An 18,679-nucleotide genomic window follows, 5' to 3' on the forward strand; every position below is an offset into this window, starting at 1 on the left:
ATTTTCTCCTTTCATCAATTAAATTCAATATTTCTTCTGTTACCCAAGGATTTCTACTAGCCCTCGTCTTTTTACCTACTTGATCCTCTGCTGGCTTCACTACTTCATCCCTCAGAGCTACCCATTCTTCTTCTACTGTATTTCTTTCCCCCATTTCTGTCAATTGTTCCCTTATGCTCTCCCTGAAACTCTGCACAACCTCTGGTTTAGTCAGTTTATCCACGTCCCATCTCCTTAAGTTCCCACCTTTTTGCAGTTTCTTCAGTTTTAATCTACAGTTCATAACCAATAGATTGTGGTCAGAGTCCACATCTGCCCCTGAAAATGTCTTACAATTTAAAACCTGGTTCCTAAATCTCTGTCTTACCATTATATAATCTATCTGATACCTTCTAGTATCTCCAGGATTCTTCCATGTATACAACCTTCTTTTATGATTCTTGAACCAAGTGTTAGCTATGATTAAGTTATGCTCTGTGCAAAATTCTACCAGAAAGCTTCCTCTTTCATTTCTCTCTCCCAATTCATATTCACCCACTATGTTTCCTTCTCTCCCTTTTTCTACTCTCGAATTCCAGTCACCCGTGACTATTAAATTTTTGTCTCCCTTCACTACCGGAATAATTTCTTTTATCTCATCATACATCTCTTCAATATCATCATCATCTGCAGAGCTATTGGCATGTAAACTTGTACTACTGTGCTAGGCATGGGCTTTGTGCCTATCTTGGCTACAATAATGCATTTTCTAAGCTGTTTGTAATAGCTGACTTGCATTCCTATTTTTTTATTAATTATTAAACCTACTCCTGCATTACCCCTATTTGATTTTGTGTTTATAACCCTGTATTCACCTGACCAGAAGTCTTGTTCCTCCTGCCACCGAACGTCACTAATTCCCACTATATCTAACTTTAACCTATCCATTTCCCTTTTTAAATTTTCTAACCTACCTGCCTAATTAAGAGACCTGACATTCCACACTCCAATCCATAGAACGCGTTTTATTTCTCCTGTTAACGATGTCCTCCTGAGTAGTCCCTGGCCAGAGGTCCAAATGGGGGTCAATCTTTGATATGCACAGGTGCCTATCGCTCATGGTGAGTCAAATGCTAAGTCTCTTCAGTATTGCTGCTCATGTGAGAGCATGTACTACCAATATTCGGTAAGGCTATGAATAAAAATGAGATTTTCTGTGCTTCATACACTAGATTCAGTTGGTGATAGAAAGGTAGGGTCAAGTGTTTCGGATAGCCCTTAAGTTAGGGACCATTTGTATACCCAACAGAAGGATCGTCTTACTTTAACTATCCTACAATACAGGGCCAAAGTTTTAGTATTGCACACTTTCTGTAGATTAGGTAAATGGCGAAAATAATTTGGTTCTTTTTGTTTTAGATGTGGTCAGTGGTGTGCCTTAAGGGACTTACAGGGCCACCATTTAGTTCAAGTGCTATTCCTGAAAAAACATAGTGTTTGGGTACCAAAACTGAGCTGTGGGGTCCAAGATCACTATGTTCAGTGAATGGCTGTAATTTTTATGATGTATTCCTTAGATCCCGATCCCGAACAACCTTGAAAATTTTCGTGAAATCTCTGTCCGTTTCCGAGTTACGGAGTTTGAAAGTTAACCTATTTGTACATGTAAAATATGCACATAAAATCTGGCATGAGGAGAAAATGTAGTTTATAAAGTGATTTAGCATGGAGAAATATACTGCAAAGTGTCTCCATAATCTGCAGAAGGGTTCTGGGAATCCTGTGTTGTTGTTGTACTGAAGCACTTAAACAATATTTTTGTGCGCATAAAATCTGGTCTGAAATGTAAAATTATATAGTTCTATATTACTTCAGTTTCACATAAGTAAACTATCAAAATTTTACTGATCCATTAAGTTCTTTTCATGTACGAGTGAAACGCCCTACTGTAGTAGGGAAAAGAAGGGAACCAGCAGAAAAATGCTGCTATCAGAGCACAAAGAGGGAAATAAAAGACTTTGACTGAAAAGTGGGGTGCGAGCTACCTCATTCCACCTTCTTCAGAAATTTAAAAAATTTTCCCAAACATTTTAACATGCGAACATTTGCACTTTGTTATTCTGAGGGAGAAGGAGAGAGTGTCAGTGGGAAAGAGGTTGCGGTAATATATACTGTGAGATAATAGAGGGGGGTTGTGATAAAGAAAGAGTGAAGGAAACCAGGGCAGTGCAGGAGAAAGAGTGGGACATAGTGGTAGTGTAACATAGTTGACAGTAGTGATGGAACTGTGCTAGGATAAGAATGAAGGAGACTATGCCATTAGGAGAGGAATAAAGAGAAGTAGACACTAGATCTGTAAAAAGCATTCAACAGTGTAAAATGGTGCAAGATGTTCAAAATTGTGTGGAAAATAGGGGTAATCTATCCTCAGGGAGAGAGGAATAATATACAGTATGTACAAGAGCAAGGAGGGAATAATAAGAGTGGACAACCGAGAACGAAATGCTCGGGTTCGAAAGGCTGTAAGACAGGGATGTAGTGTTTTGCCCCTACTTTTCAATCTGTACATTGAAGAAGCAATGATGGAAATCAAAGAAAGGTTCAGAAGTGGAATTAAAATACAAGGTGAAAGGATATTAATGAAATGATTCATTGATCACATTGCTATCCTGAGCGAAAGTGAAGAAGATTTACATGATGTGCTGAGTGGAATGAACAGTCTAATGAGTACAGAATATGGACTGAGAGTAAATTGAAGAACAACGAAAGTAATGAGAAGTAGCAGAAATGAGAACAGCAAGAAAATTAATATTAGGATTGATGGTCACTAAGTAGATTAAGTTAAGGAATTCTGCTACCAAGGCAGCAAAATAGCCAATGACAGATGGAGCAAGGATGACGTCAAAAGTAGACTAGCACTGGCATAAAGGGTATTCCTGGCCAAGAGAAGCCTACTGGTACCGAACATTGGCCTTACTTTGAGGAAGAAATTTCTGAGAATGTACGTTTGGAGAACAGCATTGTATGGTTGTGAAACATGGTCTGTGGGAAATCCGGAACAGAAGAGAATCGAAGGATTTGAGATGTGGTGCTACAGACGAACATTGAGAATTAGGTGGTCTGATGAGGTGAGGTGGTTTCGTGCAGAATCACAGAGGAAAGGAATATGTGGAAAACACTGCCAAGGAGAAGGCACAGAATGATAGGACATCTGTTAAGACATCAGGGAATGACTTCCATGGTACTAGAGGGAACTGTAGAAGGCAAAAACTGTAGAGGAAGACAGAGATTGGAATACATTCAGCAAATAATTGAGGACGTAGGCTGCAAGTGCTCCTCTGAGATGAAAAGGTTGGCACAGGAGAGGAATTTGTGGTGGGCCACATCAAACCAGTCAGAAGACTAATGATTCAAAGAAACGTAGAAATAAGTGAGAGTCAGCAATAATGAGAGAAAGTTGACAGTGACTGTGAGGAAAAGAGAGATAGTGACAATGGAAAGAGACAGTAGCATGGGAATGAATGAATGAATGAATTGGAAGTGGGAGACAGTGACAGTGAGAGGAGACAGTATTGATGGGATAGAACAAAGGAAACTGTGGCTATGACATGGGTGACAGTGACAGTTAGAGACACATGAAGAGATAATGACAGTGAGTTGGCCTGAATGGTTGAGTGAGAGAATGGGCAAGTGGAAGTGGATGGGTCTGATCGACTTACAGTGATCGACTATTGGGTGTGGTGAGTTACAGTTACGGGAGCTTATGGGAGTGAGGGGTGAGTTGCATATTAAAAAGTGCTAATATGTTCGCATGTCAAAATTTTTTGGAAAAATTTTAAAGATGCATGATGTAGGCAGCATGAGGCAGCTGATATCCCACTTTTCAGTTGGTCTTTCAGTAAACAGGAGGATATTCGCCTTTTTTGTGCTCAAATAGGAACATTTTTCCACTGATATTTTTACTCCTTGGCAGCATTGCCCCAAAAGATTATGCCATAGGGAGACTATTGTGTGAAAATATGGAGAGTATGCTAGCAATCTGCAGGTCAACATGATGAGAGATTTTTCGAAGTGCAAAGTGGACAGAACTGAGCTTTTTGGTTAATTTATCCACATGTTGGATCACATTAGCTACATTAAAAAAAACTATATTTACATCAAATAAGGGAAAGACAACCACTCTCTTATAGCGGTTCGGCATGTGGAGCACAGAAACATGTTACTGAAAACAGCATTCACTCTAACTTTTGAGCAATAGCTCTTTTTCTAGCACAAGACACACAATCACACACACACAACCTCATAGACACTCAATGAGTATGGCAACACTGTCTATATTCTCATCAGAAGGCTTCTTTATACCTGAGGAGCTACCCTCTATATTAGCTGATAACGAAACGACTTTTGCATGTGCATTAAAATATTTTCTAGGCTCCAATCTAAATCTCTCAGATAATACTTTTCCGTGTGAGTGATTGTTCAGTTTTTAGTTTAACCTTTATGTTAGTCTCTTCTTTATGGACTTCTGTCCTTGGTTTCATACCAAGTTTTAAGAAATGATAAGAAACAATTTAGCTTCAGTTTATATTTTGTCATCTTATTTATGTGCCTCTCCATTGCTCAGTACAACTTCTTGTATGTGATAAGTGGTTGTCTTTCCTCATAATGTTATGTTCCATTCAGACTTTTCAGCTATTATACTGTTGTCATTGTTGTTTTCAGTTTGAAGACTGGTTTAATGCGGCACTACACACTGGTTAATTCTGTACAACCTTCTTCATCAAGCAACCTATATCCACCTCAAGCTGCTTATTGTGTTCATGCCTAGGTCTCCCTCCACAATTGTTACCTCCCACACTGCCCTCCATTATAAAATTGTTGGTTCCTTGAGCATGTGTCCTATCAACTGATTCTTTCTTTAAGCCTAATTTTGCCAGAAATGTCATTTTTCTCCAATAGGATTTAGCACCACCTCATTAGCTATCCAACCAACCCATCCAATCTTCAGCATTCTTCTACAGCATCACATTTCAAAAGCTTTTATCCTCTTCTTGTCTGAACTGCTTATCATCCATGTTTCACTCCTGTACAAGGCTAAACTCCAGAAAAATATATTTTAAATGGAGTTCCTAACATTTAAATTCATCTAAACATGTTCCTGTTTTTAAGAAATGCTTTTCTTGCTATAGGCAGTGTACATTTCATATGCATTCTACTTTGGCCATTGTCAGTTCTTTTGCTGCCCAAATAGCAAATGTCATCTGCTATCTTTTAGTGTCTTATTTCTTAAAGTACATAATTCTGTCAGCATCCTCTAATTTAATTCAGCTACATTCCATTACACTTGCTTTACTTTTTTGATGTTCATCGTGTAGTCTTCTTCCAAGATGCTTTCCATTTTGTACAACTGCTCTTCTAAGCACTGTACTATCTCAAATGGAATTAAAATTTCATCGACAGATCTCAAAGTTTTTGTTTGTTCTCTCTTATCTTTAATTCCCTTTCCAAATTTCTCCTTGGCTTTCATGACAGCTCTCTCAGAGCACAGACCTCTCAGAGAGAGGCTGCAACCCTGTCTCACTCCCTCCTCAACCACCTCTTCCATTTTATCTCCTTTGACTCTTACAACTGCAGTCTGGTTTGTGTACAAGTTATAGGTAACTTATAGCTGTCTGCATTTTATCCGTGCTACCTTCAGACTTTCAAAAACGTTCTCTAAATTTACAACTGCTATAAATATAGATTTGCCTTTTTTAAACCTATCTTACTCAGATTAGTGTTGGGTCAGAGTTACCTCGTGTCTTCGTACATTCCTCCGGAACCCAAGCTGATCTTCCCTGAGATTGACTTGTACCAGTTTTTCCATTCTTCTGTAAATAATTCATGTCAATATTCTGCAACCATGACTTAAACAGGTGGTTCAATAGTAGTTGCTCCTATCAGCATCCGCACTAGCCTTCTGTAGAGTATGAAGTACTACATTCTTCTTGAAGTCTGAGGGTATTTCACCTTTCTCGTGTATCTTGCACACCAGGTGGAGTAGTTTTGCTGTCTACCAAAGATCTCAGTAATGCTGAGGTAATCTCATCTACTCTGGGGCCATGTTTCGACTTAGGTCTTTCGCTGCATCTCGTAGTATAATTGCCCCCATCTTACCTTCATTTTTCCCCTCTTCCCTGTCTACAGTATTCCCATTTACAGTGATTCTGTGTATTCCTTACACTTTTTTGATTTACCTTATTTGCTTAGTACTGCTTTCCCATCTGAGCTCTTGATATTCATACAACTGGTTATTTTTTCTTTAATTTTGCTATAGACAGTATCTATCTTTCTCCTAGTCATGCATGCTTCTATAGCCTTGCATTTGTTCTCTAACCATTCCTGCTTGGTAATTTTGCATTTTCTGTTGATCTCTTTTTTTTTTGAGATGTTTATTCTCTTTCACCTGCTTCGGCTGCTGCATTTTTATCTTTTCTCCTTTCAACAGTTAAATTCATTATCTCCTATGTTATCTAAAATTTCCATTAGACTGTGTTTTTACCTGTTTGATCCTCTACTGCCTTCGCTGTCTCATCTCTCAAACCTACCTATTCGTCTTTTATTGTGTTCCTTTCCCCCATTTCAGTCAGATGTTGACTAATGTTCCTTCTGCAGCTCTCAACACTTTCAGATTACTCCAATTTATCCAGGTCTCTTCTCCTTAATTTCCTACCTTTTAGCATTTTTTAAAAATTTTTTATCTGCAGTTCATAACCAATAAATTATGGTAAGAGGCCATATCTGCCCTTGGAAATGTCTTACAGTTTAATGTCGAGTTTCACAGTCTGTCTTATATTACATAATCAGTATGATACCTCCTAGCATCTCCTAGTGCTTAAAGAATGCTCTGTGCAGAATTGCACCAGTAGTTTTGTCATTCATTCCTTTCCCTCTGTCTTTATTCATTTATTATTTTTACTTCTTTTTCTGTTCCTGCTATCAATTTACAGTCCCCCATCACAATTATAGCTTCATCTCCCTTACTGTTTGAATATTTTCTTTTATTTTATCATTAGGAAGGATATAAAAACATCCTTTAATAATGGTAGTGTTTCAATTTCCACAGGGATGCTTAATGAGCTGTGAATTAATTGACTCTTTTGTTATAGATGCTTGACATGACTGATGGTAACAGTTCAGTGGTGGAGATGGCAGTGTCACAAAATAACCGTCATGTTGCACTTATTACTGATGATGGAAAATTATGGCTTGGTTCGTCTGACTTACGTGACAAATACATTGAAATTGACACAGAATTTCCTTGTAAGCCCCGACAACTTGTATGGTATGTCTCCAAAGATACATAGTTAGTGGTTGATAGTTTATTAATACCTGTCAGTATTCTTAATTTTTTTAATTTCTTAATTTACAGTATGTATTTATCTCTGTTTCTGTTGAGGTGACAAATGACTATCTCAGTAAAATAAGAGCAAATTCTGCTTGAGTTCGTTTCAAGATTAAAAGAGGTTTTGTCTGTTGTTTACATAAGTATTAAATAATTAATTTTTGGCAAGGAATTACAAAATTCAAGAAGCTTTTTGTTTGCAAAAAGTCAATATAAGTTATTTTTGAGATTATTAATCATGTATTGTAACATTTCCAATCAGTCCCATGTAAACGGACAAATGTCATTTCATATGGAAGTTATGGTTGTAAATTATTTCATATGGTAGCTACTTTTTATAAATTTTATTGCACGAAGAGTACATGTGAAGCAGTCTTTATAAAGAAGGAAAACAAGAAAATGAATATCTTTCTTTAACACCAGGTCATAGGTCTGAGTCACGATCTACACCCCCAATTGTTAGACACCGAAGTACCTTTAGCTCCTACTGTGTGGTTTTTATATAAATCTGATATATAGGAGACACGAATTTCATGAGAGATTTAATATCATCATATTCAAGCTTCTTAAGTGACCTACAATGAGGTGTTTCAAAAGACAGATTAAATCACATTACAAACAGCAGTTTTCTTTCCCTTTTTTACAGAATATATTTCTTTTGCAACAATATTACAGAAAGAATATTGCATACTTACATCTCTAATATACAAACTGGGGCATCTGCCTACTGCAAACTTTTACAGATAGAATATTGCGTACTTATTTCTGTAAAATAGGAACTATGGTGCCTACCTATTGCAGACTTCCTGTTTGCCTATTGACACATTTGTTTTTACCAGTAATATATACATATTTTTTATTTATGTTGTCCACCAAATCTTAAATGTACAGGATTGAAGGTGTGATCAAAAAGTACCGTATTTACTGGAATCTAAGCCGCACTTTTTTTCCGGTTTTCGTAATCCAAAAAACCGCCTGCGGCTTAGAATCGAGTGCAAAACAAGTGGAAGTTATGAAAACTGTTGGTACGTGCTGCCACAACTAACTTCTGCCGTCGAATATATGTAGCGATACGCAGGCATGCTTTGTAGGCACAAAGATAAATACTGGCGCCAAAACCCTCTGCGTCAGTAAATAAATTAAAAAAAAAAATGGAAGACGAGCTTTTTTTCTCCGCCGCGAGTTTCGACCACTGCATTTTCATACATTATCCAACGAAGTAAATACAAATTCCGTATTGTACATCTTCGAATGTAGCACAATTTCAGTGTACTACGAAAATCTGACTGGCAAGACTGTTTGGGATGTTTGTCAATATGGCCAACTCTACGTTGTGAATTTTTTCCTATCTGTGAGAAGAGATGGTTGCTAATAGGAACCTGATGAAATTTGAATCACATACAGTATTCTCTTCACCATAAGAATAATACAAATATAAACATTTTGCCATGTATTCTTTCGTGTTTGCTGCTATCTCATTAAAACCCTTCTGCCTAATAAACTACGGAACTAGAGTGAGGCAACAGCAAACGCGGAAGAATATACGTATCGTGTCATGTTTATATGCGTATTTCGTATTATTCTTATGCCTAATAGTGATGCAGTCAGAAATGAAGCACGGCAAGTGACTAGATTTTTAAACCTAAGATGTCTAATTTCTGTGCAGAATTTGATGTAATAAAGAAGCGGCTGCAAAGATTTTCAAACGGAGAAAAATTTTCGCCTAACTCTCGTTCAGAACATGTTCTATCATACGCAGTCTATTATTTTATTCTTGTTGATCATTATCAAAGAAAGCAGCAGTGTAAGTAACAACAAATAGCAGTCTCTTGCCATTGTTTCACTAATGAGACGATTCCTCTCTCTCTTTTTTTTTTTTTTTTTAATTGTACGCGGCAGTAGCGCGCACAAAAGCAAGCCATGCCGCGAGCCGCGACAGGCCGTAAACACGCACTATCAGAATGCGACAAACAATGCATGACACAGTGCAGTAATGCATTTTCAGCTTAAGAGTGACGCAAACACCTATAACAAAGAAAACGGCACTTATCAGATCAAAGCAAAATAAGCATCGATTCAAACCAGACGAAGCACGTGAAAAAGGAAGGGTACCCATATAAATACGGACGGAGTGCCTGACACATAGCAATGGCTACGTGGTAAAGCTTAACTGTTAAGCTTACGACTCGAACCAAACTACTGTAGCTGTATCGTCATTCATTCGACCTAAATTGTGTCTCATATTACAATGGACCAACTTTGTTTCAATTTGGAGGTGCGGCCTAAAACTTTTCTCTCCCCTTGAGTTTCGAGTCTCAAATTTCAGGTGCGGCTTAGATTCAGGAAATTTTTTTTTCCTTTATTTTGAGTCTCATTTTTCAGGTGCGGCTTAGATTCGAGTAAATACGGTAATGGGAGTTTTTGTTTTTCTTAAATAATCTTTATTTATTCATCAACATCAACTTTGTCCTCTTCAGAGTAATCCCCCTCAGATATATGGTAACACACTTGTGCCAGCACTTTTTTCATTCTCTGGAAGCACTTCTGGAATCACTTTTTGTTATAGTGTTCAACAATTCTGATTTTATCTCATCAATAATGGTGAAACAATGTCTTTTCATGGTTCTCTACAGCCTTGGAAATAGAAAGAAGGGGGCCATACGACCATAAGGCAGGAGCTTATGATGCACTGTCCCACTGTAATTAAAGTAAACAGTGATCATTCATATATGATTGAATGTGTCAAATTTTTTTTGGTCTTGGGTCTTCAGGCAGTTTCCATTGTGACGATAGAGCCTTGGTTTTGATATCATACGTGTGTAGCCATGTTTTGTCACCTGTTACAGCCTTCTTTAGGAGTTCTGGATCATTGTCAGCTTCATCCAGCAGTTCCTGAGTGATGTCTGTTTTTTCTGAAATTCAACAGTTTCAGAACAAATTTTGCTGCTACATGTTTTATCTCCAAAATGCCCAAAACAATTTCTTAGCATGAGCCAGAGATAGGCTGACATTATCAGCAACCTCTCTGATAATGATTTTCCAGGACCATTTCCTTTACTTCTGTATTGTCAGTAATTGATGTGCTAGTCATTGTCTTCAGTGTCTTCACAACTCTCTTTGAAATGTGTATAAATGTTTAACCACTAATAAACTCTTGTTTTGATCATAGTAGATTCACCAAAAGCCACAGTCAACATTTTGAATGTGATACTGGACTTTTATTCCATTTTCAAGCAAAATTTAATGCATATTCTTTGATCCACCTTTTTCAAAAGGAAAAATTCACCAAGCACTCAAGAAAATGTGTAACCTCTTTGATTGTCTACAGTAAACTAAATATTCAAAACAGCCGAAAATGCAAACACTTATCAGGAACATGTTTAGCAATGGGGAGAGAGGAGGGGGGGAATGAAAATTGGATGTATGAAGCCCACAAAATTAAAAAATTCCTGTTAATTTTTGATCACATCTCATACACAAGGATAGTTGATGAACTTAAATTTTTTAACAAAATTCAATTTACAATATAGGATAGAAATTTTAAACTATAAATTATGCAGCACTACTAAACAGACTGGCCTATCTGATATAATTCATTTCTAACTGAGCACAGCAAAATTCATCAAACTAGATTTGCAGTTAAAAGCTTAATTAACTGCAAGTTAGCAACACTTAAAATTTAAAATAAAATACAAAATCATAATAGCACAACTCAGGCCAGTTATACACAGTGTGTTCCACATAAAACCAGTACACGCCCGAGATTCAAGTAACAACAAACTAACTAAAAAAGAATAGGTAATAGTAACATTTAAAAAACATGTAGTTACTTGTGATTCTTGAGTTTCTCCCGGCGTATTTGATAATCAAAATATCCACGGGTGTACTGCCGGTCTACAGTGTCCAACGGGCACAATATTTCGGCGATCATACATGTCGCCATCATCAGGTGAACTGACGGACTGAGCGCCACGGTCGCGCGGTGGAACAGATTGCGACGGCGTTTGACATGATGTCGGTGTGATGGCTCTGACCACCGTGGTCGTCAGAACTATATGTTTGCTCCATTTACTCTTGATTAACCCAATCGCTGGTTCCCAAGCCTTGCTAAGATTATAGCTACAGTCACGGATTATGAGGTCGTCATTGGTGCGAATTACGATGGCCTCTCTAACAACGCTGTCCCAGTATCTCGACGTCTGTACCAGAGTCCTCGTGCATTCATACTCCATAGCATGATTTTACGACAAACAATGTTCAGCGACAGCTGGCTTGCTCGGATACATCAGTCGAGTGTGCCTCTGGTGTTCACGGCATCGATCTTTGACGGTATGCATCATCTGACCACTATACGACTTGCCACATTGTCATGGAATCTGGTACACGCCGGCCTTCCTCAACCAAGCTCATCTTTGGCGCTCCCCACCAGTTCACGAGTTTTATTCGGAGGACAAAACACAGTTCCAACCCAGTGTTTCTTCAAAATGTGGGCGATTTTCCCCGAGAGTGCGCCTGTATATGGAATAAATGCAGTGCTTACCTCCTCCCTCATGATTTCATCCATCTCCACAGGTTGTGCTGTAGTGGTTGGGCAGAGAGCACGTTGAATCTGCCAGTCTGAATACCCATTTTTCCGAAATACAGTTCTCAGATGTTCCAATTCCTGGGGTACACTCTTTGCATCAGAGATATTGCGCACCCTATGTACTAGAGTTTTAAGTACCCCATTCCTCTGTGAAGGGTGGTGGCAGCTGTCTGCGTGCAAATACAGATCAGTGTGCATTGTCTTCCAATACACCCCATGACCTAGGGTGCCATCAGTCCTTCTCTTGACCAAGACGTCAAGGAAAGGTAATTTACCCTCCGTTTCAGTCTCCATAGTGAATTTGATGTTGGGGTGTATGGAGTTTAGATGTGTAAGGAAGTCAAGGAGTTCATCCATACTATGTGGCCATATGATGAATGTGTCATCCACATAACGGAAAAAGCAAGTAGGTTTCCATTCGGATGACGACAGGGCTTCCTACTCGAAGTTCTCCATGTACAAATTCGCTACCACCGGTGAGAGTGGGCTACCCATGGCGACTCCCTCGTTGTTCGTAGTATTCTCCATTAAAAAGAAAATACGTGGAAGTCAAGACATGCCTAAAAAGTTCAGTGGTCTTCTCGTCAAACTTCTGACTAATCAATTCTAGTGACTCTCGCAGGGGTACCCTCATAAACAAGGAAATGACATCAAAACTCACAATGATATCTGACTCATCCAACCTGAAGCTGTCAAGGCGTTTAACAAAATCCATGGAATTACGGATGTGATGAGGGCATTTACCCACATAAGGACTTAATATTCCCGTCAGGTATTTGGCCAACAAATATGTAGGTGCCCTGATGATGCTGACAATGGGGTGTAATGGTACCCCCTCTTTGTGAACCTTCGGGAGCCCATATAGTCTAGGTGGTACCGTACCTTGGGGTAACAATTTCTTAGCGTCACCCTCCGGTAAATCTGCGTCCTTGAGAAGCGACCTCATCTTGTTCTCCACCTTCTTTGTAGGGTCAGCGCTGATCTTCTGGTAGGAATCGTCATTTAGCAGGCTCTGCATCTTATCAGTGTAGTCCTTATGGGAGACAACAACTGTAGCATTGTCTTTGTCAGCCAGTAAGACAACAATTTCAGAGCGCTCCCTCAGATTACGAATGGCTGCCCTCTCTTTACTGGTGATATTTGACTTCATTGGCTTGGATTTCGTCAACGCACTACAAGTTTCACTACGTATTACCTCAGCTGATTCAGACGGAAGTCGCGCTGCAACCTGTTCAACAGCACTAACAATTTCTGCGACAGGAGTGAACTTGGGGGTGGGAGCGAAGTTGAGACCTTTCTGCAAAACCGAGACTGCATCATCACTCAACACCATGCCACTCAAATTGATGACAGTCTTGCACCAAACCTGCAGAGATGGTTTGTCAAGGAGACGTGAGAACTTAGCGGAGGGAGTGCACCGCGGGCGGAGGGTATTTAAATCGACTGCCGCCGCGACCGAACCCAGTTCCGTCTGAGCAGCCATAATGTACGGATCTCCATGCCGGCACGTTCACAGGAACTCAGTCCGTCAGTTCACCTGATGATGGTGACATGTATGATCGCCGAAATATTGTGCCCGTTGGACATTGTAGACTGGCAGTACACCCGTGGATATTTTGATTATGTAGTTACTTGTTTATCAGAGATGCTGAAAGAGGGTGCCATTGGCATCCAGGAATTGCTGACTTCGTGTGATGACATTACCGGCAACACAATGTAACTCTGCAGGTATGATGTTAATTTCCCTTGTAATGTTCCATTTAAGATTGTCTATTGTGTGACGATTGTCAGCATACAGTTTGCTTTTTAGTGTGCCTCATAAATAAAAATGACATGATGTTCGAAGGCCTTGGGGGCCAGAGACCCCTACTGACAAGTCCATCTACCGTGGTTGTATGTGTGACTGGTTGCTCCATCTTGTTGGAATACTGCTTACAGCTTGTCTGCATCTGTTAATTGTGCATAGAAGTAGTCAAATATCTCTAGAAATCTGACACTGTTTACATCTACATCTACATCTACATTTATACTCCACAAACCACCATGAGCTGCATGGCAGAGGGTACACCCCGCAGTACCAGTTATTAGGGTTTCTTCCTGTTCCATTCATGTATGGAGTGTGGGAAGAATGATTGTTTGAATGTCTCTGTGTGTGCTGTAATTATACTTATCCTATCCTCATGATACCTGTGTGAGTGATATGTAAGGGTTTGAAGTATTATTATAGAGTCATCATTTAAAACCGGTTCTAGAAACTTTGTTAATAGATTTTTTTGGGATGGTTTACGTCTGTCTTCAAAAGCCTTCCAGTTCAGTTCTTTCAGTATCTCCGTCACACTCTATGATTGATTTAACAAACCTGTGCCATTCGTGCTGCCGTTCTCTGCATGTACGTTCATTATCCCTCGCCAATCGTATCTGGTATGGGTCCCACAAACTTGAGCAATATTCTAGAACTGGTCACACAAGTGATTTTTAAGCAATCTCCTTTGTAGACTGACTGCACTTCCCCAGTATTCTACCTATTATACAAAGTCTACCATCTGCTTTACCCATGACTGAATCTATGTAAGCATTCCATTTTGTATCCCTACAAAGTATTACATACAGGTGTTTGTATGAGTTGACCGATTCCAACTGTGACTCACTAATTTTACGATCATATGTTACTCCGTTTGTGATGTTCACTATTGTACATTTCTGAACATTTAGAGCAAGTTGCCAATCTCTGCACCACTCTGAAATCTTATCAAGATCTGACTGAATATTTATGCAGCTTTTTCCAGATAGTACGTGATTGTAGATAACTGCGTCATCCGCAAAACAACTTGATTTTAGTATTAATATTATCTGTGGGGTCATTAATATACAACGTGAATAGCAAGGAGTATAAGGTGTATTTAAAAAACATGTGGCAAATGAAGCACATGCCAGACTATGCACACCAAACAACCATCATCTATCAGTAGAGAGGTTCTTCGCGCAGAATACGCGTGTTGTCCCTTGATCAGTATCTGCAATTCTAGGAGTTTACATAGGCTGACTAATGAAACCAGGCCTCATCTGACATGAAGTAAAGCAAGGGATCAAAGGGTAACCATTGGCAAATGATGTTAACAGCCAGTCACAATAATGAACTCTTTTTTTTTTTTTTTTTTTTTTTTCCTGTTCTTTAAATTTCAACTCTTGCACCACACTCACATGACAGGCTTTTTTTTTTTTTGTTTTTTTTTCCTGTTCTTTAAATTTCAACTCTTGCACCACACTCACATGACAGGCTTTTAATTTCATATCTTTTAGTACATGATGGCATGATATACGAGATACACCAAGCTGCTGCGATAACCTCCTTATTGACTTGCAGAGACTTCTTGTAATGTCCAGACAAATTCTGTCTGTAGTTTCAGGGGTCCTCACTGTTGGTTGCCTATTCCTCTCAACATTCTCAGTGGATCCTGCAGCCTCTCATTCCTTGTACAGATCTTGAACAGCACTGGTTGTGGAGAGTTCCTATCAGGACACTTCACTTGAAACATTTCTTTTCATTCTCTGATGGAGCCTGTCTTTATGTAACACTCCGCAATATCAGTATGCTGTTCTAACGCAAACTGCCCCATTTCTGTAACACCTCAACGGTACGAGCTTCTTACAACACTAAGTGTGAACACACAACTGCACTCAACTTTCCGATAAAATGCAGTGCAGCCAACTTTCGTACAGTGTTTCCATTTCGCAAACAATTTGGTTATAGGTAATTAAGTAAGTGAGGCAGACCAGTTTTATGTGGGACACCACATACTATTCCATAAAACTTACACATTTATACTTAGTGTAGTACTGTAGAGTAGAAGTACAAGAACTGTTATAACGAACTTGATTTTAGATATTTATCAACAGAATAAAAATAGTGAGTAAGTAAGATACATTTTATTTTATTCCTAAATGTATTTCTATTTTCCCTAAACCTTAATAGTAAAGCATGCTACCCATATTTCTTACACCAAATAAACTTTTGGTCAGTCTTTGGCTATTCAGTTGAATGCCTGCACTATAATGATTATTATGATCATGAAGAGATCTGTTGGTCTCAAATAAATGCAAATTCTTATTAACAAAAGCCACAGTTTTTAAGATATAAATGCAGGGAACAGGCAGTATTTTAAATTCCCTGAAAGTAGGCTTAGTGGCGATACACGGAGACACCTACTTCATTACCTTTAAGAGCCTTTTTCACATCACACAAATTTTTCCAAATCCTGGCACCCAAAATGGGATGTCAAAAGACTGTACTAAAGCAAGACAAACTGTTTTTAGGTTTGAGATACCACAGGACTGTCTAAGAATTAGGGAAGCAAAGCACACACTGCTTAATTTCTATAGCAACTTTTCTCTGTGAATATTCCTTTATAAGTTATTGTCAATCAACACCCCAAGAAATTTTATCTCATTTGCTTGCTGTATTGTTTCATCATCAATTCGTATGGTCTCCATATGCATAGGAGAAACGAGGATAATAGAATGTAGTCGAATTAAGTCGGGTGATGCTGAGGGAATTAGATTAGGAAATGAGACACTTAAAGTAGTAAAGGAGTTTTGCTATTTGGGGAGCAAAATAACTGATGATGGTCGAAGTAGAGAGGATATAAAATGTAGACTGGCAATGGCAAGGAAAGCGTTTCTGAAGAAGAGAAATTTGTTTACAGCAAGTATAGATTTAAGTGTCAGGAAGTCGTTTATGAAAGTATTTGTATGGAGTGTAGCCATGTATGGAAGTGAAACATGGACGATAAATAGTTTGGACAAGAAGAGAATAGAAGCTTTTTGAAATGTGGTGCTACAGAAGAATGCTGAAGATTAGATGGGTAGATCACATAACTAATGAGGAGGTATTGAATAGAATTGGGGAGAAGAGGAGTTTGTGGCACAACTTGACAAAAAGAAGGGACCGGTTGGTAGGACATGTTCTGAGGCATCAAGGGATCACTAAATTAGCATTGGAGAACAGTGTGGAGGGTAAAAATCGTACAGGGAGACCAAGAGATGAATACACTAAGCAGATTCAGAAGGATGTGGGTTGCAGTAAGTACTGGGAGATGAAGAAGCTTGCACAGGATAGAGTAGCATTGAGAGCTGCATCAAACCAGTCTCAGGACTGAAGACAACAACAACAACAGCAATGGATAGGGTTATTTTTGGAGGCACTAAAAAGCATATGGGCAGCTTTACTTTAGTTTAATAATAGTTTTTGTGTAAGTTACCTGCAGAATTAGCCTTTTATAGACTGTGTTATTACTGATGGATTTTGGAAAAGGAGAGTTAGTTGTCTGCAAACAATGCAGGTAAGGCACTAGGTAGATTCAGATGCAGATCACGGATAAATAAGAGGAAAAGTAAGGGCCCTAGAACTGAAAGCTAGTCTCTTGTTTTTGAGTGCAACCCATTATCCCTCTGAGTAAACTTGCAGTCTTCTTTCAAATATTTTTAAACTGCTCGAAAAAATCTTTTGCAACACTCCCATAACTTGTATATTTTGTATTTTTCTGACTGGGAACCTCTTTCTTTGACACTTAAATCTACATACATATTCTGCAAATTACTGTAAAGTGCATGGCAGAGCATACTTAGCAAAGTATCATATGTTAGAGTTTCTTCTCTTGCCATAGTTGATGGAGTGTGGGAAGAATGACTGCTTAAATACCTTTGAGCACACATTAATTAGTCAGTACTGGTTCTTGAAATTTAGTGAGCTGGCTTTCGTAGGATAACTGGCATTTCTCTTCATCTGCCAAATCAGGTTTCCCCGCTTTCCTTTGTCTTCTGTGAGTCAAAAAAACCCTTGAACAGTTATGCTGTCCATCTTTGAATATGTTCAATCTTCCCCATTAATCCTATTTGCTAAGGATACAACCCACTTGAGCATTACTCTAGGATTGCATGAGTGCTTTGTAAGTGCTCCCCTTTTGTAGGTTGACTGCCTGTTCCCAGTAGCCTGTCAATGAATCAGATTTGACACCTGGCTCACCTACAAGTGAGTGTATGTGATAATTACATTTCATATTCAGACAAATTGCTACACCGAGGTATTTGTATGAGTTTGATGGATTCCATTTGTTTGTCATGCACTATTCATCACTATGGCACTACAAGACTCCAAGCAAGTTTCTTAATTTTTTAGTGGACATAACAAATCATATTTACATAAATTATTATATCATAGTCTCTGCTGCATTGTCAACATGCCGATGAAGCTAAATAATGGTGTTCATGTGCCAAATTCTATTTTATCACAGCTTAATTAAAAATTATGAATAATTTAACAATTTTTTTCATGCATGTCACACAACGAGCCTGCTTATCATGTAAATGAGGTCATGATCTATTTGTTGGTGTGTTGTATGTGTTAATAAGATGACTGCTGATGATTATTATGTGGTATAAATAAACATTTAAAATTGAATTGCTTCTATAAAAGACATTATATAGACATTGTACAGATATAGTAATAATTTTATTGTGTTCTAGGGCTTCCACTACTTCCAGAAATGTCCTTATATATATATATATATATATATATATATAAAAAAACAAAGATGATGTGACTTACCAAATGAAAGTGCTGGCAGGTCGACAGACACACAAACGAACACAAACATACACACAAAATTCAAGCTTTCGCAACAAACTGTTCCCTCTCCTTCCCTCTTTCCTGTTGAGGCAACAGTTTGTTGCGA

At 38.5% G+C, this 18,679-nt stretch overlaps 1 protein-coding gene across 1 annotated transcript in view; it reads left to right on the top strand.

Moving 5' to 3' along the window:
- LOC126092282 (vacuolar protein sorting-associated protein 16 homolog) overlaps nucleotides 1-18,679 on the top strand; it is a 225,855-nt gene that overhangs the window by 89,506 nt on the left and 117,670 nt on the right. The window contains exon 5 of the mRNA XM_049907799.1: nucleotides 7,128-7,303. Within this exon, the coding sequence (XP_049763756.1) occupies nucleotides 7,128-7,303 (176 nt within the window). The remainder of the gene's footprint in view (nucleotides 1-7,127; nucleotides 7,304-18,679) is intronic.

The sequence above is a fragment of the Schistocerca cancellata genome, chromosome 7 (genome assembly GCF_023864275.1).
Source record: "Schistocerca cancellata isolate TAMUIC-IGC-003103 chromosome 7, iqSchCanc2.1, whole genome shotgun sequence".
NCBI classification, from domain to species: Eukaryota; Metazoa; Arthropoda; class Insecta; order Orthoptera; family Acrididae; genus Schistocerca; species Schistocerca cancellata.